This window comes from Erythrolamprus reginae, chromosome 6 (assembly GCF_031021105.1).
Source record: "Erythrolamprus reginae isolate rEryReg1 chromosome 6, rEryReg1.hap1, whole genome shotgun sequence".
NCBI lineage: Eukaryota > Metazoa > Chordata > Lepidosauria > Squamata > Dipsadidae > Erythrolamprus > Erythrolamprus reginae.
Window position 1 is genome coordinate 76,893,161 of NC_091955.1, and position 25,594 is coordinate 76,918,754.

The 25,594-nt window shown below is 40.2% G+C and overlaps 1 protein-coding gene across 1 annotated transcript in view; it reads left to right on the top strand.

Annotated features, from left to right (window-relative positions):
• AKR1D1 (aldo-keto reductase family 1 member D1) overlaps window positions 1–25,594 on the top strand; it is an 83,360-nt gene that overhangs the window by 28,503 nt on the left and 29,263 nt on the right. The window contains exon 2 of the mRNA XM_070756314.1: window positions 17,138–17,305. Coding sequence (XP_070612415.1) covers window positions 17,138–17,305 — 168 coding nt within the window. The remainder of the gene's footprint in view (window positions 1–17,137; window positions 17,306–25,594) is intronic.

A 25,594-nucleotide genomic window follows, 5' to 3' on the forward strand; every position in this document is an offset into this window, starting at 1 on the left:
GTTTGTTTGTTTGTTTGTTTGTTTGTTTGTTTATTTATTTATTTATTTATTTATTTATTTATTTATTTTTGATTTGATTTGATTTGATTTGATTTGATTTGTATGCCGCCCCTCTCCGTAGACTCTGGGCGGCTCACAACAACAATAACACAATGTATAACATATCTAATAATTTAAAAGTCACTAAAAACCCCTTATTAAAAAAGCAAAAACATACACACAAACATACCATGCTTGCTCTTTCAAATTACAAGCATTGTAGATGGTTGATAAAACGATCTACATTGTTGATAAAATACTTGTGATGTGTCTCACATGTATTGTGACTTGCATAATCAGTACCATCCCATTTAAAATCCTGTATCGTGCATCCAATGAACTGCTTGTGGATTTTTTTTTAAAAAAAATAACATGTATAGTAATAGTCTGCTCATATGCTATTAAATGGCTTTTGGTCTTAGCTCTTTCAAAGTTATTTATTTATTTATTCATTCATTCATTCATTCATTCATTCATTCATTCATTCATTCAGTTAGTTAGTGTATTTATTTAGTATATTTATTTATTTAGTGTATTTATTTATTTATTTATTTTTAAAAGGAATTTTATTTCAAATATATACATTTAAAAGGACATTTTCTCGATCATTGCATCTTTACATTCATCACCAAAACAGGCAGAAAATGGTAAATGAAAGAAAAAAACCACAGACAAGACAAAAACAAACTCTACATAACCCACCCCACCCCCGCTGTTTCGTTGAGCGGTCATCCAAGGACATGGGGTGAGGTATCATCAATATGCGGATGATACCCAGCTTTACATCTCCACCCCATGCCCAGTCAGCGAAGCGGTGGAAATGATGTGCCGGTGCCTGGAGGCTGTTGGGGCCTGGATGGGTGTCAACAGACTCAAGCTCAACCCGGATAAGACGGAGTGGCTGTGGGTTCTGCCTCCCAAGGACAACTCCATCTGTCCGTCCATTACCCTGGGGGGGGGAATTATTGACCCCCTCAGAGAGGGTCCGCAACTTGGGCGTCCTCCTCGATCCACAGCTCACATTAGAACAACATCTCTCAGCTGTGGCGAGGGGGACGTTTGCCCAGGTTCGCCTGGTGCACCAGTTGCGGCCCTACCTGGACCGGGACTCATTGCTCACAGTCACTCATGCCCTCATCACCTCGAGGTTCGACTACTGTAATGCTCTCTACATGGGGCTACCTTTGAAAAGTGTTCGGAAACTTCAGATCGTGCAGAATGCAGCTGCGAGAGCAGTCATGGGCTTACCCAGGTATGCCCATGTTTCACCATCACTCCGCAGCCTGCATTGGCTGCCGATCAGTTTCCGGTCACAATTCAAAGTGTTGGTTATGACCTTTAAAGCCCTTCATGGCACTGGACCAGAATATCTCCGAGACCGCTTTCTGCCGCACGAATCCCAGCGACCGATTAGGTCCCACAGAGTGGGCCTCCTCCGGGTCCCGTCAACTAAACAATGCCGATTGGCGGGCCCCAGGGGGAGAGCCTTCTCTGTGGTGGCACCGGCTCTCTGGAACCAACTCCCCCCGGAGATCAGGACTGCCCCTACTCTTCCTGCCTTCCGTAAACTCCTCAAAACCCACCTTTGCCGTCAGGCATGGGGAAACTAAACATCTTCCCCTGGGCACGTTGAATTTATATATGGTATGCTTGTGTGTGTGTGTATGTTAGTATAGGGGTTTTTCTTAAATTTATAATATTTTAATTAATTGGATTAATGTATTGGATTGTCTTTTCACTTGTTGTGAGCCGCCCCGAGTTTTCGGAGAGGGGCGGCATACAAATCCAAATAATAAAAAAAATTAAATAAAACGAAAAAATTTAGTGTATTTATATGCCACTCACTCTGAAATGGACTCTGAGCGGCTAACAACAGTTATAAATATAATACTGATAAAAAGAGCAATAAAAAACATCAATAAAATCTACAATACAAAAATGTTACGTACTAACATTCAATCCTAATTCCTGGCCTGCTGGAAAAGCCAGGTCTTGACGGCTTTCCGGAAGACTGGTAGGGAGGAGATAATGCGAATCTCTGGGGGCAGTTGATTCCACAGGGTCGGGGCCACCACAGAGAAGGCTCTTCCCCGAGGTCCCACCAACCGATATTGGTGGGCGGATGGGACCTGGAAAAGGCTGACTCTGTGGGCCTTTACTGGCCGCAGCGAGGTATGAGGGAGGAGGTGGTCCCGTAAAAAGTCTGTACCTGAGCCATTTAGGACTTTAAAGGTAATAACCATTTGCAACCTCTCAGTTGTCTACCCGTACGTCTGTATTATATGAGGGGCTGCTTAGTTCATCAACTTCAACAGTGAGAAGGGAGGTGTATAAATTTGATTAATAAATAACAGAACAGAGCATAAAATATTCTTAGTCAAAAACTGGAAGGAATTCAGGGGAATTGAATGGGCCTCTCAATTGACCTGTGATTAGTTTTATCTTGAATTTGTTACACTTAGTGTTGGACGAACCAACACCTGCAAAAATCTTGAACACCCGGTTCTTATCTAGAAAGTAGAGGCGTTTGTAGGTAGAGGTATCACGACAAGAAACGGGTTTGAATAACTGATGATTATAAATGATCATTTCTGTTGTTAAGAAAAAGTAACAAAGAGAAGATAAACACTTAGTATTGCACATATTAACCACAGCCAGGCTAGTCTATGCCCAAAGTTGGAAATTAGAAGCCACTCCATCAAAATTAAACTTAATAATAAAGATTCATGAGATAGCAGAAATGAATCAGATGACCCTAGAACTCCAGGAAAGAGATAATACCGAATTCTATCAGACATGGAGCAGGTGGTATGATTGGTTGAATCAGAAAAAAATATATACAAAAACTTCAAACTGATAAATCTTAAGACAATTCAAAAGAAAAACGCATAAACCTTATAAATCCTTTGGCCAGACCAAAATGTATATAGATAAATCGTTGTCAAATACTTATGATAATCTATAATTACATAAAATATTATGACTAAGAAATAGAAAACAAAATGTACATTATATTAAAGTGCATACAGTGTTCCCTCGATTTTTGCGGGTTCGAACTTCGCGAATAGCCTATACCACGGTTTTTCAAAAAAATTAATTTAAAAATACTTCGCAGGTTTTTTCTATAGCATGGTTTTTCCTGCCCAATGACATCATATGTCATCACCAAACTAATAATTTTTGCAAAGAAATAACAAAAAAAATAATTATTGTTAATAAATAATTATGTTTATAAGTATCAGGATCACTAAGTGTCTTATTCAATGCTGAGTACCAATAATAAAAATTCATGAGATAGCAGAAATGAATAAGATGACCCTAGAACTCCAGGAAAGAGATAATATCGAATTCTATCAGACATGGAGCAGGTGGTATGATTGGCTGAATCAGAAAAAAATATATACAAAAACTTCAAACTGATAAATCTTAAGACAATTCAAAAGAAAAACGCAGAAATCTTATAACTCCTTTGGCCAGACCAAAATGTATATAGATAAATCGTTGTCAAATACTTATGATAATCTATAATTACATAAAATATTATGACTAAGAAATAGAAAACAAAATGTACATTATATTAAAGTGCATACAGTGTTCCCTCGATTTTCACGGGTTCGAACTTCGCGAATAGCCTATACCACGGTTTTTCAAAAAAATTAATTAAAAAAACCTTCGCGGATTTTTTTCTATAACACAGTTTTTCCTGCCCGATGACATCATACGTCATCACCAAACTAATCATTTTTGCAAATAAATAACAAAAAAAATAATTATTGTTAATAAATAATTATGTTTATAAGTCTCAGGATCACTAAGTGTCTTATTCAATGGTGAGTACCAGTAATAATGATGAGTAAATGGTTGTTAAGGGAGTGGGAAATGGTGATTTAGGGGTTTAAAGTGTTAAGGGAAGGCTTGTGATATTGTCCATAGCCAAAAATGGTGTATTTACTTCCGCATCTCTACTTCGCGGAAATTTGACTTTCGCGGGCGGTCTCGGAACACATCCCCCGCGAAAATCGAGGGAACACTGTATTACTAGGCTGATACAAGTAGGCTGTAACAAATAAGGTCAACCGGATGGTTGATATTTGTGTAAATCGTTGAGTGTTTAAGATTTAATATACAGTTGTAAATATGAAAGATTATATATGCTTATGTGTTTGGATGTTTTGTAAGGTGTGTCTTGTCTTTGTTTTTTATGGATTTTTAAAGATAACTATTTAATAAAGATTATTTAAAAGAAAAAAGAAAAAGAGACAAAGAAATAGAAATAGAGGTCGAATGATTGAGAAAGAACCTTTGATGGAGATCTTAACAATTTGGGTTTTTCTCACTAAATGAGTTTAAATGAAGGAGAAATCATTTTAAATTGTTCCTAATTTTACTACCAGCAGCAGAGTAAAGGGCAATTCTCTGAGGCAAGAGAATGGCCAAAATTAAAACAGTGATAGGATTTGCCCATTGTGCGCTGCCATTATTTGCTTAATCTTTATTTGTTAATAACCTTGCCTGGGTGACCTATTACTGCATATCAAATCTAAACAAAACAAACCCTCTTGAATTTACTACAGGACAGGAATGAGCCAATATCTGTTTTGTCTACTGCCAACGAACAACAACTAGAGGAGTTGGCAATCCTTCTCCACTCCTGTAGTTTAGGTCTTGTGTAATAACATCAACATAAATGGGGAAGATAACTAGACGAAACCTGGAGGAATCCCAGACTTTTCAGAAATTTGGATTCTGGCTGCCTTTTATAAAGATTCTCTGATGCTGTTAAATCAAATGAAGGTCAGGCTTTAGAGGAAGAACGTGATTTGCTAACCACATGAGGCAGAGCTCTTCAAACTTGGCAACTTTAAGTCTTGTGGACTTCAACTCCCAGAATTCTCCAGCCAGCTATTGTTGAAGTCCACAGGTCTTAAAATTGCCAAGTTTGGGGACCCCTGACATAAAGTTTCTAAGTCTGCTCCCTGCCTGCCTATTGTATTGTATGGTATGGTATGGTATGGTATGGTATGGTATGGTATGGTATGGTATGGTATGGTATGGTATTGTATTGTACAGTGTACCTCGGTTCTCGAATGCTTTGGTTGTCGTACATTTCGGATACTGTTCTGTCTGGGTGCCCCCAGACTTCAACACCAACTGGAAAAAACAGCCAGACACGCTGGTAAAAGCAAAGGCACTTTATAGTTTGAAAAATAAACACAGAGAAAAACCTGTTCTTCCCAACAGGCAGGCTATGAGGCTTCACAGCAGAGTAGTGACGGCCAGACAATACAGCAGACTTCTTGCTGGCACACACACCACTGTAGAGAATAGGACCCACGCCTTTCCCCCCAAGGTTTCAGCCTTCAAGGCCACAAGCCAGAATCAGAGACGCCAAAGATCACAGCCAGGTCCCAGGACTCCCAAAAATAATACTCCACAATACAGGAAGGGTGGGTCTGCCTTTTCAGCCTTTCTGGGGAAAACCACACCCAAACCCAGCTGTTGCCTATTTAGGGCTGGAAATACCTGGCTAATTGTCCCCTTCGTTGTGCTGCTCTTCTCTGCCTGAGATCGATGATGGCTTGTGCATTTTCATCCAAGGACTCCAGGCTGCTTGCTGGGGAGAGCTCCACCCCGGGGGACTCAGGCTGTTCTCCCTCTCCCTTGGCCTGATATTCCTCCTCCCCATCTGCCTGGGCCTCCTCCTCCTCCTCCTGTTCCTCATCCTCCCCCTCTGAGCATGGAGCCGGCAGAGGTTCAGCCGTTCCCTGAGGAGCCTCAGACAGAATCACAACAGATACCATACAAAATTTTCAGCAAAAAATTCCTTCGGTATCCAAACAAAAATTCGGATACTGAACAGCCACAAAAAAATTTGTTCATTATCCGAAATGTTACCGCCGGGGGCGGCTGCAATCCCGGCAGCTTCGGGGGGCTCCTTTCCTCAGTGCTTCGTCTTGTTACAGTACCTGTAGGCAGCTGCACTAACTTTCTTCTTCCCGGCGGTGGCAACGGCGGTGGCTTCCCTTCGAGGAGCAACAGCGCCGGGAATGTCACATGATGAAGGGAAGCCACCGGAGCCATCTCAGCAGTTGCCGCAGCTCCAGCAACTTCCCTTCATTAAGTGATGTTCCCAGCGCTGTTGCTCCTCGACCGCAGAAGGCGGTCTCAGAGATATTCTGGTCCAATAACCAACACTTTGAATTGTGACCGGAAACTGATCGGCAACCAATGCAGACTGCGGAGTGTTGGTGTAACATAGGCATATTTAGGGAAGCCCATGATTGCTCTCGCAGCTGCATTCTGCACGACCTGAAGTTTCCGAACACTTTTCAAAGGTAGCCCCATGTAGAGAGCGTTACAGTAGTCGAGCCTCGAGGTGATGAGGGCATGAGTGACTGTGAGCAGTGACTCCCGGTCCAAATAGGGCCGCAACTGGTGCAACAGGTGAACCTGGGCGAGCGCCCACCTCGCCACAGCTGAAAGATGTTTCTCTAATGTGAGCTGTGGATCGAGGAGGATGCCCAAGTTGCGGACCCTCTCTGAAGGGGTCAATAATTCCCCCCCCCCCCAGGATGATGGATGGACAGATGGAATTGTCCCTGGGAGGCAAAACCCACAGCCACTCCGTCTTACCAGGGTTGAGTTTGAGTCTGTTGACACCCATCCAGACCCCAACAGCCTCCAGGCACCGGCACATCACATCCACTGTGTTATCATATCCCTTGATCAGATGTGCTAAATATCAGAGATTATCCTCTTCTCTGGGCCATTACAAAGTTGATGAAAACTTTCTTGATGGTTTAGTTTAGTTTAGTTTTATTGGATTTATATGCCGCCCCTCTCCGAAAACTCGGGGCGGCTAACAACAATCATGAAAATGTACAATAAAATCCAATACTAAAAGCAAATTAAAGCCCCTTAATATATAAAAACCAAACATACATACAAACAAACATACCATGTATACAGTTGTAACGGCCTAGGGGGAGAAAAAAGTCTTAATTCCCCCATGCCTGGCGGCAGAGGTGGGTTTTAAGTAGCTTACGAAAGGCAAGGAGGGTGGGGGCAATTCTAATCTCTGGGGGGAGTTGGTTCCAGAGGGCCGGGGCCGCCACAGAGAAAGCTCTTCTCCTGGGTCCCACCAAGCGGCATTGTTTAGTTGACGGGACCCAGAGAAGACCCACTCTGTGGGACCTAACTGGCCGCTGGGATTCGTGCGGCAGAAGGCGGTCCCTGAGGTAATCTGGTCCGGTGCCATGAAGGGCTTTATAGGTCATAACCAACACTTTGAATTGTGACCGGAAACTGATCGGCAACCAATGCAGACTGTGGAGTGTTGGTGTGACATGGGCATATTTAGGGAAGCCCATGATTGCTCTCACAGCTGGTTACTCTCTATGGCCTCTTTCACACATCATGCAAAGCCGTGGTTTGATTAATTTCCTGACTAAGCTTTCTGATAAATCCTAAATCATAGTTTACAAAGCATACAGGGTCATACAGCAATTACAACATGCTAAGCAAAACTTGAGGAAGCCATATTATGTTGCAGCATGATCTTACAACCAAGTGTGAGAGTCGCACCACACTTTGTACTAAATCATGATTTGCTCATCGTTGGGTTCAAATATCTTCCTAACACATAAACTATGTTTTGTAAACAAATAGCAGCAAGATTTAGGCTTAACTAAAAGCCAATTCTACTAGAGTAATTTGTGTGTAAATTCATACACTTGATCTTGGTCAAGGAAATTGGAGGGAAATGTCCAGATGGCCTTCAAGTTTGACTTGAAGGAGACTGTTATTTTTTAATGTAAACAACAGATTGATGCGGGAGTCACCAAGGCATCCATCAAATTTGTGCAACAGTGTTAGGCTGCTCTGGCTCATTTTTTATGCAAGATTGAAATAATACCGAATAATAATAATACTGAAATGAAGGGAAGACAAATTCTAAATAAAAAGCCCATCTCCCAAGAATTGTGATCAATAATTCATCTCCTTTGGCAATTCATTTTTAATTGCTAGTTATTAAATTTTAATTGCTATTTGTGAAACTGATTAAACAGACCTTTTAGGGAGATCAGACCAGAAATCAAATCCACAGGAAGACCAGATTAACCCTTTATTGATATAGGGCAGTGATGGCAAACCTTTTTTTCCTTGGGTGTCGAAAGAGCATAAGTATGCACTGTTGTGAATGCGCGAGTGCCCACACCCATAATTCAATGCCTGGGGAGGGTAAAAACAACAGAGCAAGCTGCGAGAGCAATCATGGGCTTTCCCAAAAACGCCCATGTCACACCAACACTCCGCAGTCTGCATTGGTTGCCGATCGGTTTCCGGTCACAATTCAAAGTGTTGGTTATGACCTATAAAGCCCTTCATGGCACCGGGCCACATTATCTCCAGAACCGCCTTCTGCTGCACGAATCCCAGCGACCAGTTAGGTCCCACAGAGTGGGCCTTCTCCGGGTCCCGTCAACTAAACAACGTCGTTTGGTGGGACCCAGGGGAAGAGCCTTCTCTGTGGCGGCCCCGGCCCTCTGGAACCAACTCCCTCCAGAGATCAGAATTGCCCCCACCCTCCTTGCCTTTCGTAAGCTCCTTAAAACCCACCTCTGCCGTCAGGCATGGGGGAACTGAGATGTTCTTTCCCCCTGGGCCTCTACAGTTTATGCATGGTATGTCAGTATGTATGTCTGGTTTTTATAATAAGGGTTTTTAGTTGTTTTATTATTGGATTGCTATATATTGTTTTTATCACTGTTGTTAGCCGCCCCGAGTCCACGGAGAAGTACGGCATACAAATCCAATAAAGAAAGAAAAGAAAGAACAGCTCGCAGGCCAGCAGATATGGCTCCATGTGCCACCAATGCCTGCAGAGGGCAAAAACAGCTTCCCCTGTCCCCCTGAAGGCCCTCTGGAGACCAGAAACAGCCTGTTTCTCAACTTCCTGTGGGCCCAATAGGCTCGTGTTTCTCTCTCCTCAGGCTCCAAAGGTTCCCCTGGAGCTGGTGGAGGGTAACAACGCCCTCCCCCATCCCCCCAGAGGCTCTCTGGAAGCCAAAAAGGCCCTCCCAGAGCCTCTGTGTGAGTCAAAAACCAGCTGGCCGGCACACACATGCACGTTGGAGCTGAGCTAGGGCAACAGCTCGCGTGCCAGCAGATATGGCTCCGCGTGCCACCAATGCCTGCGGAGGGCAAAAACAGCTTCCCCTGTCCCCTGGAGGCCCTCTGGAGGCCAGAAATGAACTGTTTCCCCATTTTTGGTGGGCCCAGTAGGTAAAAATGCCCTCCCCCATCCCACCAGAGGCTCTCTGGAAGCCAAAAACACCCTCCCAGAGCCTCTGTGCGAGCCAAAAATCAGCTGGTCAGCACACACATGCACGTTGGAGCTGAACTAGGCCAACGGCAGATATAGGTTGTGCCATAGGTTCACCATCACTGACCTAGAGTCACTTCTGGTAAGATGGGTGGCATCCAGGTTTGAGAATAAAAAGTAAATGAATGATAGAGAATAAAGAATAGTATTTTGGTTTGCAAGGATGTCTCTAATCTTGCATAGAACCATATTAACATGCATGACGTTTTGGGGCATAGTAGCAAAAATGAGCCCAAGCTCACCAGTACTGTCCTTGATATCAGCAGTACATCTTCCTGTGGCAGGAGTAACAAAGACTGCTAATACATAACATTTTTCTTCCCTATTATACAAGCCTTGATTGACCAAAGCCACAACGGGCAGCAGAAATCAAAGCTTATGAGCCCATGTGGCAATGATTACAGCATATGAAGTACTCTATATTACTCCTTGGAATGCAAACAACGAAATTGGTAAAGAATGTGAATTAGCGAGGGGTCCTTGGTGCTGTCTGAGCTTGGTGGTTTTCTTCCAGATATTTCATTACCCAAAGTCATGTTTGGTTTAATGAAAAGTCTGCAAGAAAGCAGCCAAAGTCAGACCCCTCATTTCAACCCTGAGCTATAAATATCCATCTTTACTGGTAAGTGAGAATTAGTGAATGAAAGTAAAAAAAATAACTCGTGTCTGTAAAATTAAGTGAAAGAGTACGAGAATAGAGAATAAATAAATGTCGTAAGCACAGTGACAGGCCTAATATGCAAAAGCATTAAAAGATAGATTATTTTTTTAAAAAAAATTGAAAAGTACCAATGTCTATGGAGATTCTCAGTCATCCATCTCTTGGTTGTCCCAAAGGTGCTTTTTTCAAGAGGCAACTGGACTTTCAGGTTTTTCTTTGAAGGTGTTTTGCTTCTCATCCAAGAAGCTTCTTCATCTGAAGAAACTGATTTTGTTTGTTTGTTTGTTTGTTTGTTTATTTAGCTAGTTAGCTAGTTAGCTAGTTAGCTAGTTAGCTAGTTAGCTAGTTAGCTAGTTAGCTAGTTAGCTAGTTAGCTAGTTAGCTAGTTAGCTAGTTAGCTAGTTAGCTAGTTAGCTAGTTAGCTAGTTAGCTAGTTAGCTAGTTAGCTAGTTAGCTAGTTAGTTAGCTAGTTAGCTAGTTAGCTCGTTAGGGTTAGGGTTAGGGTTAGGGTTAGGGCGGCTTACAGCATGTTAGCAATAGCACTTTTTAACAGAGCCAGCATATTTCCCCCACAATCCGGGTCCTCATTTTACCCACCTCGGAAGGATGGAAGGCTGAGTCAACCTTGAGCCGGTGATGAGATCTGAACTGCTGACCTACAGATCTACAGTCAGCTTCAGTGGCCTGCCGTACAGCACTCTACCTACTGCGTCACCCCAGCTCTATACTGTATACCTGGCTCATAATAATAATAATAATAATAATAATAATAATAATAATAATAATAATAATAATAATAATTTATTAGATTTGTATGCCACCCCTTTCCGAAGACTCGGGGCGGCTCACAACAACGATAAAAACAATATTATATTGGCACAAATCTAATATTTAAAAAAACCCTAAAAACCCTATCATAATTAAAAACCAAACAGCACATACATACCAAACATAAATTATAATAAGCCTGGGGGAAAGGTGTCTCAAATCCCCCATGCCTGGCGGTATAGGTGGGTCTTAAGTAGTTTATGGAAGACAAGGAGGGTGGGAGCAGTTCTAATCTCCGGGGGGAGTTGATTCCAGAGGGTCGGGGCCGCCACAGAGAAGGCTCTTCCCCTGGGGCCCGCCAAACGACATTGTTTAGTCGAGAGGACCTGGAGAAGGCCAACTCTGTGGGACCTTATCGGGCCGCTGGGATTCGTGCGGTAGCAGGCGGTTCCTGAGGTACTCTGGTCCAATGCCAGAGTATGCTCTTGGATGAGAAGTGAGACATCTTCAAAGAAAATCCAAAAAGTCCAATTGCCTCTTGAAAAAACCACCTTTGAGGAAAGTACAAACGGAAACTGTATTCAAAGATGCTTTCTGGAATGGTAAAACGAAAGAAGGGCACAGTGGCTCAGTAGTTAAAAATGCTGAAATCGTTTTTTTCAAATAGCCCAAATCTAGCTTGTGTTCATGAGATTTTCATAGGAAGAGGATAGATAGAAATCCTCACACTTAACTAATTCAGTGTTTCAGTTTGGCTGGGGAATTCTGGGAGTTGGAGTTGCCAAGGCTGAGAAACACGGATCAAAGTGTTAGAAAGAATTCCAGAAACTAAGTGTCTGCATACTTTCCTGATTTGCTGTTAGTTTATAAAATCTGGCAGGCCATCTGTGAAGATGTATTCTGCTTTTTATAAAAATAAACAAGGGATTCCCCTTCAAAGGAGGCATGTGGAGAACTCTTAGTAGCCGCCACCTAGGATTCTTTTTTAAAGTTGTTTTTATCTGGTTCATATGAAAAAATAGTAGCAGTAAGGATGATAAATACACCCATAAGGACTAACTCAAATCAGCAAAATGAAAAGCAGGCGGAATGAGTAGTTTTATACTATGGACTTGGGAGGGAGGAGATTGAAGGAAGCATTCAATTCTTCTATTTAATCCAATAAATTTAAATCTATTGTCTGACGATTAATTGAAAGAAGCATAAATCTATATATGTTTGAAGAACAATTTCCTCCCTCCCAAGTCCCAAGTAAGCCTGACTTAATTTTTAATGGAACAGATGAACCAGTCGGGGTGGGTGGGGTGGCGGGGGAACATAGAATTGCAATTCTGTTTCATATTTACTGAGTCTGCGGAGAGAGGCGGCATACAAATCTAATAAATTATTATTATTATTATTATTATTATTATTATTACTACTACTACTACTACTACTACTACTACTACTACTACTACTACTGAAAAGTAAGCCCTACCTTATCAAGGCTCAGTTTTGGGTAAATCCATACAAGATTGCAGTGTGATTTCCTTTAAATGAACATTCCTGTTCTGAATAGAATTTAAAAATCCCCTTCAATCTTTTCTTTGTTCTACTGTTCCTAGTTTTCTGGGTTTATTATGGTATTCTACTTTAAGAGTAAATGGATCCAAACTAAGACAATAGAGTTTTAAAAAAATAAAAGCCATTTGAAAATAATAATAATAATAATAATAATAATAATAATAATAATAAGCCAGTGAAAGTGGTCCCAGTGGTACTTGGCACCAGTGTTCCCTCTAATTTTTTTGGGGGGTGGGCAGAAAAGTATAGTGTCTGAGCGGCAGTCCCTTCGGGACTGGGCGGCACAGAAATAATAAATAAACAAACAAACAAACAAACAAACAAACAAACAAACAAATAAATAAAAAACCCACCCTGTTTTGCCTCAGAAAATTTCAAAATAAAATACTGTACTGTGTGTCTATAACAGTGAGCTCATAATAGGGCAACTCTATCAATATCAAAATGCCACTTAAATAGTTGAGCTAGTTTCAAACTAGATTTTGATTTTCTTTCTCTCTTCCTTACTCCCATTCTTTTTCTTTCTCTTTTCCTTCCTCTCTTTTTTCTATCTGTTTCTCTTCCTCTCTTCCTCTCTCTCTCCTTCCCTCTCACTCTTTCCCTTCTGGGCAGGTTTGGAAAACTCTGAGTTGATGATAATTTTTAAGTGAGCGATTGCTCACTGCTCAGCTTAGAGGGAACTATGCTTGGCACGCTGGGCGCAGTGCCAAAGGATCTCAGCGGACCTTTGAAAACCATCGGAATTGACAAAATCTCCATCTGTCAATTGCAAAAGGCCGCTTTACTGAGATCGGCAAACATAATTCGCCTCTACATCACGCAGTCCTAGGTGCTTGGGAAGCGCCCGACTGGTGATGAAATACGAAATCCAGCATAGTGATCTCGTTTGCTGTGTTGTACTGACATAATAATAATAATAATAATAATAATAATAATAATAATAATAATAATAATATATTAGATTTGTATGCCGCCCCTCTCAGAGAACTCAAGAAATTGAGAAATCCCAATTGCAAGGAGAATGCGCCTTTGTGTATGTTTGTTAAATCTTAGCTGAATTTCCAACAAATAGCAAAATATTAAATATCTGGAAAATATTTAATTTAATGAAAAGAAGGACCAGAGGAGACGTGATAGTTGTGTTCCAATATCTCAAGGGTTGCCACAAAGAAGAAGGTCCAACTATTCTCCAAAGCACCTGAGGGTAGAACTAGAAGCAATGGGTGGAAGCTGAACAAGGAGAGAAGCAACTTAGAACTAAGGAGAAATTTCCTGACAGTTAAGAACAATTAATCAGTGGAACAGCTTGCCTCTAGAGGTTGTGAATGCTCCAACACTGGAAGTTTTTAAGACCATGTTGGATAACTATTTGTCTGAAGTAGTGTAGGGTTTCCTGCCTAAGCAGGGATTTGAACTTAGAAGACCTCCAAGGTCCCTTCCAATTCTGTTGTTGTTGTTGTTGTTGTTGTTGTTGTTGTTGTTGTTGTTGTTGTTCTTCTTCTTCTTCTTCTTCTTCTTCTTCTTCTTCTTCTTCTTCTTGTCATTGTCATTGTCACTGTCACTCTCATTATTATTATTATTATTATTATTATTATTATTATTATTATTATTATTATTATTATTATAGCTTCTTGTGAACAGACTTCAGCACAGGGAGATTGCATTGGCCAAATGCAACTATATGGATATATTTATAGCCCTGTGTATTTAATAAATATGTGAAAAAAACCCAGAATTTCAACATATGCCGATTGCAACACTTCAAAGGAGTCACTCTATGTCAAATGTGACTCAAAGGTGGCAAACACCAAAGACAGCTTGTATAGGAAGGTCAAGCCCTGAGCAGCCACTTGCAATCAGAAATCTCAGAAAGTCTCACTACTCAGATGTGTCGAAAGGAGAGGAGGTTTAAGTTACAGAACCTTGGGAAGGGGGTATATGCACTTTAGTTCCCAGTGATCAATAGGAATCTTAAGAGCTGGGATGGTGCAGCAGGTAGAGTGCTCTACTGCAGGCCACTGAAGCTGACTGTTGATCTGTAGGTCAGTGGTTCAAATCTCATCACCTGCTCAAGGTTGACTCAGCCTTCCATCCTTCCAAGGTGGGTAAAATGAGGACCCAGATTGTGGGGGCAATATGCTGGCTCTGTTAAAAAGTGCTATTGCTAACATGTTGTAATCAATCAATCAATCAATCAATCAATCAATCAATCAAGGGTCTCCTTGTTGCCTATATTACTCCATATTAAGCAGGTTTTACATGATTCTGTCAGAAATAAAGGTCTATATGGCAGGGAATCTCTGTGGCCACTACACAAATATTGAAAGTTATTGAAGCTTCCATTGATATCACTGTATTTTACTGTCATTGCCAGCTCACTCTGTTATTGAGAAAACTAACGGGATAATTAAAAAATATATATTTTCAGTTTACCAATAATTGGTTGCCGATCAATTTCCGGTCAAAATTCAAAGTGTTGGTTATGACCTATAAAGCCCTTCATGGCATCAGACCAGAATATCTCCGGGACCGCCTTCTGCCGCATGAATCCCAGCGACCGATAAGGTCCCACAGAGTTGGCCTTCTCCGGGTCCCGTTGACCAAACAATGTCGTCTGGTGGGTCCCAGGGGAAGAGCCTTCTCTGTGGCAGCCCCGACCCTCTGGAACCAGCTCCCCCTGGAGATTAGAACTGCCCCCACCCTCCTTGCCTTTCGTAAAATCCTTAAAACCCATCTTTGTCACCAGGCATGGGGGAATTGAGTTATCTCCCCCGGGCCTATACTGTTAAAAAATGCAAAATTTGGACATGTAAGATGTCCATGACTCTGCGTCTGGATTGAAGAAAGGCGGCAGTGGAGCCATGACCGAGCTCATGATTGTTCAGCGGGAGTTCGACTTCCTCGTTGCCAGTGTTAAATCACTGCACCGGAGACTCTTGCTGTTCAAAACATATTTATTTCGGGAGGCATAACATCCAACTGATCCTCTCAACAGTAACTCCCAACAAGGGCAACGGCTAATCTGTGGCCCTATTTATACCTTTTCTTAAGCACGGGAATTTCCTCTGACAACCATTTATTTTTGGCGGCAACCTAGAACTAGCCGCGTCTTAACCAATCAGTGAATTTCTCTTATTTCTTTAAACGAACGTAACATATACAATTTATGCATGGTATGTTTGTATGTATGTCTGTTTAATAATGGGGTTTTTAAAATGTTTTTTAAATTATTAGATTTGTTATCAATTGTTTTATTGTGTTGTGAGCCGCCCCAAGTCTACGGAGAGGGGCGGCATACAAATCTAATAAAAAAATAAAATAAAATAAAATAATAAAATAAAATAAAATAAAATAAAATAAAATAAAATAAAATAAAATAAAATAAAATAAAATAAAATAAAATAAAATAAAATAAAATAAAATAAAATAAAATAAAATAAAATAAAATAAAATAAAATAAAATAAAATAAAATAAAATAAAATAAAATAAAATAAAATAAAATAAAATAAAATAAAATAAAATAATAAAATAATGTGTATATTATACATTTGGGTTGTAAACCTAGGGCACTGGGATATTGTCAGCACTGTGAGCAGTTGGATTTAACTTTGAATGGGTATTAGCATCCTCTGCAGGATTTTTACTGCTTTTGTCGCATTGTGCTACAAGCTCCGCTTTGGGGCATGGGCATGACATCATGACACACAAAGAAAAGTGGTGGGGATTATGTTACAAAACTGCTTTTATCAACCTGACCCCCCCTTGCTCCCTGTGGAAGCCCATTGACGGGTAGATACTGTATAGAATTGCATTGTAAATGGACTTTTTTTACATTTGTCTTTGTGCTCCTGAAAGAAACCATTATAAAGTTGAACAGCTTTAACATTAAGTTATCAGAGATGTGGCAGAATTAGGGCTAAACTTATGGGAAGCAGCTTGAATTCTTTTTGCTAATAATTAAAGGAGCAACCCAAGTTGATTTGGAAATTAAACAATATACTAGAGGTATAGCAAGCAGGAAGAGGGAGATTATGATCCCGCTATATAGAGTGCTGGTGAGACCACATTTGGAATACTGTGTTCAGTTCTGGAGACTTCACCCACAAAAAGATATTGACAAAATTGAACGGGTCCAAAGACGGGCTACAAGAATGGTGGAAGGTCTTAAGCATAAAACGTATCAGGAAAGACTTAATGAACTCAATCTGTATAGTCTGGAGGACAGAAGGAAAAGGGGGGACATGATCGAAACATTTAAATATGTCAAAGGGTTAAATAAGGTCCAGGAGGGAAGTGTTTTTAATAGGAAAGTGAACACAAGAACAAGGGGACACAATCTGAAGTTAGTTGGGGGAAAGATCAAAAGCAACATGAGAAAATATTATTTTACTGAAAGAGTAGTAGATCCTTGGAACAAACTTCCAGCAGACGTGGTAGATAAATCCACAGTAACTGAATTTAAACATGCCTGGGATAAACATATATCCATCCTAAGATAAAATACAGAAAATAGTATAAGGGCAGACTAGATGGACCATGAGGTCTTTTTCTGCCGTCAGACTTCTATGTTTCTATACCATAGTAGACTGAGAATATACCATGGGCTTATTTGTGTGATGTGTTTATTTACATTTCTTTGCTTTCAGTTCTCTGGTGGGTTGTTCTGTTTGAAACGTTTGCTCTAATTTTCTCTAACTTGCAGTTTCTCTTAAATCTGCAGACTCCCATAGGCACGTGTGCTGAATCAGTGAAAATTGCCATTGAAGCTGGTTATCGTCATATTGATGGAGCTTTTGTGTATCACAACGAACATGAAGTTGGACAGGCCATAAGGGAGAAAATTGAGGACGGGACTATCAAGCGTGAAGACATATTTTATTGTGGCAAAGTAAGACGTCCGAGTCAATTCCTTTCCCTGGAATAAGGATGAAGCACATTTGTTTGTTTGTTTACTTATTTACTTATTTACTTATTTACTTATTTACTTATTTACTTATTTACTTATTTACTTATTTACTTATTTACTTATTTACTTATTTACTTATTTACTTATTTACTTATTTACTTATTTACTTATTTACTTATTTACTTATTTACTTATTTACTTATTTACTTATTTACTTATTTACTTATTTACTTATTTACTTATTTACTTATTTACTTATTTACTTATTTACTTATTGGATTGTTGCTTTAAGCAGTGTTTTGCCTCTTTTCTGTTTTTTCTCATATCAGAAAGGAAGCTCAGGGGGCAGAATGCTGCCTCAGGAATTCTGGGAGTTGAAGGGGCGACCTCTGATCTAGAACCTAGATCAGAGGTCTTCAAACTTGGCAACTTTAAGACTTGTGGACTTCAACTCCCAGAATTCCTGAGGCAGCATCTGCCTGTGCTGGCTGGAGAATTCTGGGAATTGAAGTCCCCAAGTCTTAAAGTTACCAAGTTTGAAGACCTTTGATCTCGATTTACCATTCTTCGTAGCAAAGCTCCTGCAATTCTTACTCCTTTCTGTTATACCTGCTGCAGCTAATTTTATACTGCTAATTGTTTTAGAGGAATCTTTAGGCTGTCTTTTCATTTCAGGAACCCTCTAAATGAGATTTCCAACACAAGTACAGTGGTACCTCATCTTACGAACTTAATTCATTCTGTGACCAGGTTCGTAAGTAGAAAAGTTCATAAGAAGAAGCAATTTTCCCCATAGGAATCAATATAAAAGCAAATAATGTGTTCAACACCATCCTCAAAGTCACCCCTTTTGTCTTGCGCCGCTGGGAATCCCCGCCTCTGGACTTCCATTGCCAGCCGAAGCACCCGTTCTTGCATTGCTGGGATTTCCCTGAGCCTCCCCTCGCTGGGAATCCCTGCCTCTGAACTTCCGCTGCCAGCCGAATCGCCCGTTCTTGCGTTGCTGGGATCTCCCTGAGCTTCCCCTTGTTGGGATTCAAAGCAGCGCTGGCAAAAATGAAGGGAATCCCAATGAGGAGAGCCTCAGGAAAATCCCAGCAACGCAAGAACGGGCGCTCCGGCTGGCAATGGAAGTCTGGGGCATCCCAGCAGCGGCGGCTTGGGTTCATAAGGTGAAAATAGTTCAGAAGAAGAGGCAAAAAAATCTTAAATACCGGGTTTGTATCTCAAAAAGTTCATTAGTAGAGGCGTTCGTAAGACGAGGTTGATTTCATTACTTTCTTGGTTTTTCTCTTGAAGTTTCTTTGGTAAAGCAAAGTTAGGTCCCACAGAGTTGGCCTTCTCCGGGTCCCATCGCCTAAACAATGTTGTCTGGCGGGACCCAGGGGAAGAGCCTTTTCTGTGGTGGCTCCGACCCTCTGGAACCAACTCCCTCCAGAGATTAGGACTGCCCCCACCCTCCTTGCCTTTCGTAAACTCCTTAAAACCCACCTCTGTCGTCAGGCTTGGGGGAACTGAGACATCCCCCCCTTGCCTATGTAGTTCTGTGCATGATATGACTGTGTGTATGTATTTTATATATTGTTTTTTTTTCTTTTTAGACTTTTTAATGTAAAACTGTTATTTTAGATTTTAATTACAGTATTAGATTTGTTACCACGTATTGTTTTTATCACTATTGTTGTGAGCCACGGAGAGGGGCGGGATACAAATCTAATAAATAATAATAATAATAATAATAATAATAATAATAATAATAATAATAATAATAATAATAATAAAAAAAAATATAAACAGTAAAAAAAATCCTTATGAACCTCTTTTACATTTGCCGCCTTTTAAAGTTTGATCTTTGTTTTTCTCCAAGAAAATACGGCAATACTGATAATAAAAGAAACATCATGTCCTGCTCTACAAAATTTTTAAAAACAACCCACCTACCCCCCAAAAACCCATGAAGCTATTGCAGTCTGATAAAACCACAACTTCAGAACAGGCTGCAGTAAAATAATGAATCATTACAACCTAAGACATAATGGAATCAACAAAACTTTTTAGGCAGAACATGAATAAGTTTTCTTGGTGCTGGGAACTGGACTTTTAAACAAAATTACTTTCATCTCTAAGGGGCTGAGAAAGCTGTGGCAGAAGTGTGATAGCATCTGAGTGACTTGAAACAAAACCTGGGGCCTGTTTTGAGGGGGGAGGGTTTAAGAAGCGAATTGAGTGCCCTAAGTCTTGCAGAAACTTAAGGTCTCCATTTTTGCTTCCCCCAAATCCCCTAGTGGCAGTTTTACATTTGCAAGATTTTTGCAGTTTTTAAAAAAACTAAATTCAGAAACACCGTTGTTTGAAGGTTGAACAGAAACTCCAAAAATGTTGGGGTGAAGTCTTCTTAAAATTACAAAGGCTTTTGAAAGCAGAATACAAAAATATGAATGTGGTTTCAATTAACCTTGACCCTGCCACTTTAAACAACAGGCTTTCAGGCAAGGGAGGGGAAAATCCGTGCAAATAAAAGTCAGATTCTGTTACCAGATCAGTCTCTGAAGCAGTTCATTGATCTATGCTGGAAAAGGCTGTTGTGGGCTGCAAGAAATGGCTAATTTCTTGTGCCTAAAGAGTGATTTTTTTTAAGAGGAAGAAGAATCTCTATACAAATCTTTAAATTTCAATCAAGCAAAGTTTTGGAAATAAGAAGAATTCCATTTAAAACCATCAGTTAAAGTTCCTGATAATAAATGCAGCTGTACAACTGGTGACACTGGCTTTAATGGCAAATCTGTCTTATCTTACTGAAGAAACTGAATGCAACGTGAAATGAAGCTGCAATTACTGTACAACACACATTGCTATTCTCCCATAGGCAGTTTCCCCAACCTAAATGGACAGCTATGTTGGGGCAGGGAAGGCACACAAAAATTGTAGGTTCTGTAACTGGCATTTATCATTAAAATATACTACTGCTGCTACTACTACTACTACTACTACTACTACTACTACTACTACTATTACTACTACTACTAATAATAATACAGTGGTAATGCTAATACAGAATGCCTCTACTTACGAACTCTTCTAAATAAGAATCGGGTGTTCAAGACTTTTTTGCCTCTTCACAAGAACCATTTTCCACTTACAAACCCGAGTCTCCGAAACTATAAACAGAAAAGGCGGGATGAAGCCTCTGTGGGGCCTCTAGGAATATCCTGGGAGGAAACAGGGTGGAAAAGGCAGAGAGAAGCCTCTGTGGAGCCTCTCTAGGAATCTCCTAGGAGGAAACAGGGCCAGAAAAAGCATGGAGAAGCCTCCGTGGGGCTCTCTAGGAATCTCCTGGGAGAAAACAGGGCCTCTACCCTCCCTGTGATTTCCCCAATCGAACGCATTATTTGCTTTTACATTGATTCCTATGGAAAAAATTGCTTCTTCTTACAAACTTTTCTACTTAAGAACCTTGTCATGGAATGAATTAAGTTCATAAGTAGAGGTACCACTGTACTAATCATAAAGCACATACCCCTGGTCAACAATCCTAGCCTTGTTGATATGCATGATGCTTCATCCTTTTTTATGCCATGGCCCTTGCAGTTTTCATGTCCCTCTCCACTATTCAATCTAAGACTCAATCATTAAAATGTTGCCTATTCTTACTCTTCAAAACTTGTCTCTTCAAAAATTGTCCTGCTACACCTTATCTATGAAGCTCTGTGCATCTTAGAGCATTAGAAAAAAAACACTTAATCTCTCCCCTGGTATAGTCAACAAAGCGAGGAGCGTCCATAGCTTAGAGGTTATTTCATCTACCTAATATGCATGTAGCCTAGGTTCAAATTCCAGAAGGGTATGGCTAGTTGATGAGAACTAAATACAGTGGTAACTCTACTTATGAACTTAATTCGTTCTGTGACCAGGTTCTTAAGTAGAAAAGTTTGTAAGAAGAAGCAATTTTTCCCATAGGAATAAATGTAAAAGCAAATAATGTGTGCAATTGGGGAAACCACAGGGAGGGTGGAGGCCCTGTTTCCTCCCAGGAGATTCCTAGAGAGGTCCCATGGAGGCTTCTGTCTGCCTTTTCTGGCCCTGTTTCCTCCCAGGAGATTCCTAGAGAGGCCCCATGGAGGCTTCTCTCTGCCTTTTCTGGCCCCGTTTCCTCCCAGGAGATTCCTAGAGAGGCCCCATGGAGGCTTTCCCCTGCCTTTTCTGGCCCTGTTTCCTCCCAGGAGATTCCTAGAGAGGCCCCACGGAGGCTTCTCCCTGCCTTTTCTGCTTACAGTTTTGGAGGCTCAGGTTTGTAAGTGGAAAATGGTTCTTGAGAAGGGGCAAAAAAATCTTGAACACCTTGTTCGTAAGTGGAAGCATTCGTAGGTAGAAGTACCACTCTAGCTTGAAATCTCCCGTTGTTTATTTGTCAGTAAAACATAAATTCCACACAAAAATAGTTTGTCGCAAAAGCAACTGCCTGTGAAGGCTCCTGGATTGGGGCTGAAAGGCGGAAGCATAATCATTATGTGCCGTCCCATAATTGGGTAGAGCAGGTTGCCCTGACAGACCAGTCTGACCGGACAAAACACTCTTAGATCATTAGTTTCAAATAGTTGAAGCCGCATCCTGCCAGTCAATGCTTGTGTCTTTTATCTAACTAGGAACGATAAACCTCTAATATGGACAGCTTCCATATTAGTCTTCCTCCTGGCATTTTAATTCATAGCTTGAACATGCCTTACAAAAGAACTAAATTAATTCACTGTCAAATAACTGCATTTGTTTTCTGGAACAGGCATCTATATTTTTCAAAAAGCTGATTTATGGTTTGGGTCATGGCGATCATCATCCTTATTTTAATCTTTGTTGTTTTTAATTGTGGTGGAACACTATGTTTGTTTTCCTGAAGGGGGAGGGGAACTCTTTTCAGATAATTTGCCTTTAAAATTGGAATATTGCCACCACTATATAAAAAAGATGTTGAGAAAGACTGTAGAAAAGATGATTAGAGGATTTAAACAATGGGCTCTAGGAATGGTTCAGGAATTACGTATTTCTAGTTTAATGAAACGAAGGACTAGAGGTGACATAATAGCAGTGTTGTAATATCTCAGAGGCTGCCACAAAGGAAAGGGAATCAAGCTATTCTCCAAAGCACCTGAGGGTAGAACCAGAAAGAATGGGTGGAAACTAATCAAGGAAAGAAGCAACCTAGAATTAAGGAAAAATTTTTCCTGACATTTAAAACAATTAATCAGTGGAACAACTTATCCCCAGAAGTCTGGAAATGGTCCTGTTTCCAGCCTCCAAAATATATATGTCACATGTTTTTTTTGCTGAATTTGAAAATTAAGGGAGACTAGGATAGATCTATTTCGGCCTTATTTTGGCCTCATCAGCTAGCCATACCCACTGGGACTTGAACCTGCAACCTTTGCCTTGTAAGGCAGAGAATTATCCTCTAGGCTACAGTATCCAATCCCTTCAGCTCTGCATCAGGGAAGAGTTACATATTTTTGTGTTGAATAACCCTGGTGTATTGAAGGAACATCACATATATATATATATATATATATATATATATATATATATATATATATATATATATATATATATATATATACATGTGGTGAACAATGTGGCACCTGGGTACCATACATCCTAATAAAAATAAAACTAGTAAAATTAATCATAGTTATTACATTCAACCAATTTATATATTTAATAATAACACACATTTATATTGAGCTATAGTATTATCATTATTGAATTATTCCATGGTTTAATATATTGCTCTAATGCTACTCACCATATTATTCAATTCAATTTCTAAGCTTCCCTCTCGTTATTGCTTTTATTTTATTATGTAAAAAATTATCCAATAATATCCCCCCTCTAATTTCTATCTCTATTCTAACTTTTAATGATGTCACCCTTTTATTAAAAGTCGTTTTCTTTCTATCCTACCTAACTTCTAAACATGTCACCATTCTAAAAAAAGGGGGGGGGGAAGAGAAGCAGAAAAACCAATCAGAACAACAAAATAGAAAAATCCTTTCCTTTCTATCCTTTGTCTCTTGTCTGCTTCAGTACTTTAGTTGCTATGCATTTTTTTTAACTTGCCTCCCATATTTCTCTCTTGGATCTTTATCTCTGTCTGCATCTACTTCTTGGGTGTTCAATCTAAATATTTCTCCCATCTGTATTCTCTTCCACCGCCTGAATTTTGATTATGTGACTAAGAGGATGCAGCAGTGGTTATAAATGGGAGGGTCAAAAGTTGTATTTCACTTTTTTTCAGTGACATTTTAACTTTGAAATGTGGCTAAATGTAAGATGGAAAGTTGAGGACTCACTTGTATGCATTATATGTGTATAACCCTAGTAAGCCTGTTATCCTCAGATTAAGGTCTTTGTGTGCTCATTCTGTTTAATGCAATTCTACTCCAAATTTTGCTACTGTTTTAATACCTTTCCTGTGTCCAAACATTGTAGCTTTAGAGATGGCTTTTCCTACCAAGGAATAACAAAATAGTACAACTTGTCCACCCCTCTGCTGTTAACTGTATTATTGTGAGATAAATAATTGTAGCATTTTAGCAGAGACTGTGAAAAATATAAAGCCACGACAATCGGGTGATTATGTTTAAAAGATTATCCATTTCAGCAGGGTAAGTGCAATAATAAATTGTCCCAAATGTACTTCTAATGTAAGTGTAACACTCTAGTTGGAATTAGGCTAGAGAACCAGATCTGGATTTTTACATTCAGTTATTGATTGAAATTAATGATTAATTCAACCAGGCAGGTTGTCCTGAAGAGGATTTATGCTCTTCGTGGAAGATGGGCATTTGCTTTTTGCTGTTAATTTGTATCCTGCCTTTGTTTTGTACAACTCAAGGGTGTGTGCATAATGATCCTTCCTCCTATTTTCCTAACAGGGTTGTTGGGTTGGCCCAGGAGAAAGAGTGACTGGCCTAAAGTTATCCAGCCATTGGCAATATGATGGGTCTTTATGGCATTTCCTGGGATACTTTGCGATTGCCAGGATACCAGCACCTCAGAAAGGTTGCAAAACAAAGACTTCAGGACCAGAATGGCATAGAAACATAGAAGATTGACAGCAGAAAAAGACCTCCTGGTCCATCTAGCCTGCCCTTATACTATTTCCTGTATTTTATCTTAGGATGGATCTATGTTTATCCCAGGCATGTTTAAATTCAGTTACTGTGGATTTACCAACCATGTCTGCTGGAAGTTTGTTCCAAGCATCTACTACTCTTTCAGTAAAATACAGTAATATTTTCTCATCTTGCTTCTGATCTTTCCCACAACTAACCTCAGATTGTGCCCCCTTGTTCTTGTGTTCACTTTCCTATTAAAAACACTTCCCCATGAACCTTATTTAAACCTTTAACATATTTAAATGTTTTGATCATGCCCCCCCCCCTTTTCCTTCTGTCCTCCAGGCTATACAGATTGAGTTCATTAAGTCTTTCTTGATAAGTTTTATGCTTAAGACCTTCCACCATTTTTGTAGCCCGTCTTTGGACCCATTCAGTTTTATCAATATCTTTTTGTAAGTGAGGTCTCCAGAACTGAACACAGTATTTCCAAATGTGGTCTCACCAGCGCTCTATATAGCAGGATCATAATCTCCCTCTTCCTGCTTGTTATACCTCTAGCTATGCAGCCAAACATTCTACTTGCTTTCCCTACCGCCTGACTGCACTGTTCACCCATTTTGAGACTGTCAGAAATCACTACCCCTAAATCCTTCTCTTCTGAAGTTTTTGCTAACACAGAACTGCCAATGCAATACTCAGATTGAGGATTCCTTTTCCCCAAGTGCATCATTTTACATTTGGAAACATTAAACTGCAGTTTCCATTGCTTTGACCATTTATCTAGTAAAGCTAAATCATTTACCATATTAGAGACACCTCCAGGAATATCAACCCTATTGCACACTTTAGAGTCATCTTACATTCTCCCTCTCTAATCTAGCTTGATGCAGATGGCAACATAGCTCGCATTGCCCTTTGCACCAGCTTCACCGCTGTTGCATGGCGAGGACTGGCTTTTTCCATTTTCCTTCTGTCTGCTCCTCCACCTTCCCTTGTGCTGGCTGCTCTGTTGACTGTCTATTGCAGCCCTGCGCAACACCCAGCATCACTTTGATAGTGGGTGGTGATCAGTGAAGGGCTGCAAAAAATTTTACTACCACACTGTAGGTGTGGCTTATTATGTGAGTGTGGCTTGGTGGTTATGCAACCAGGTAGGAGTGGC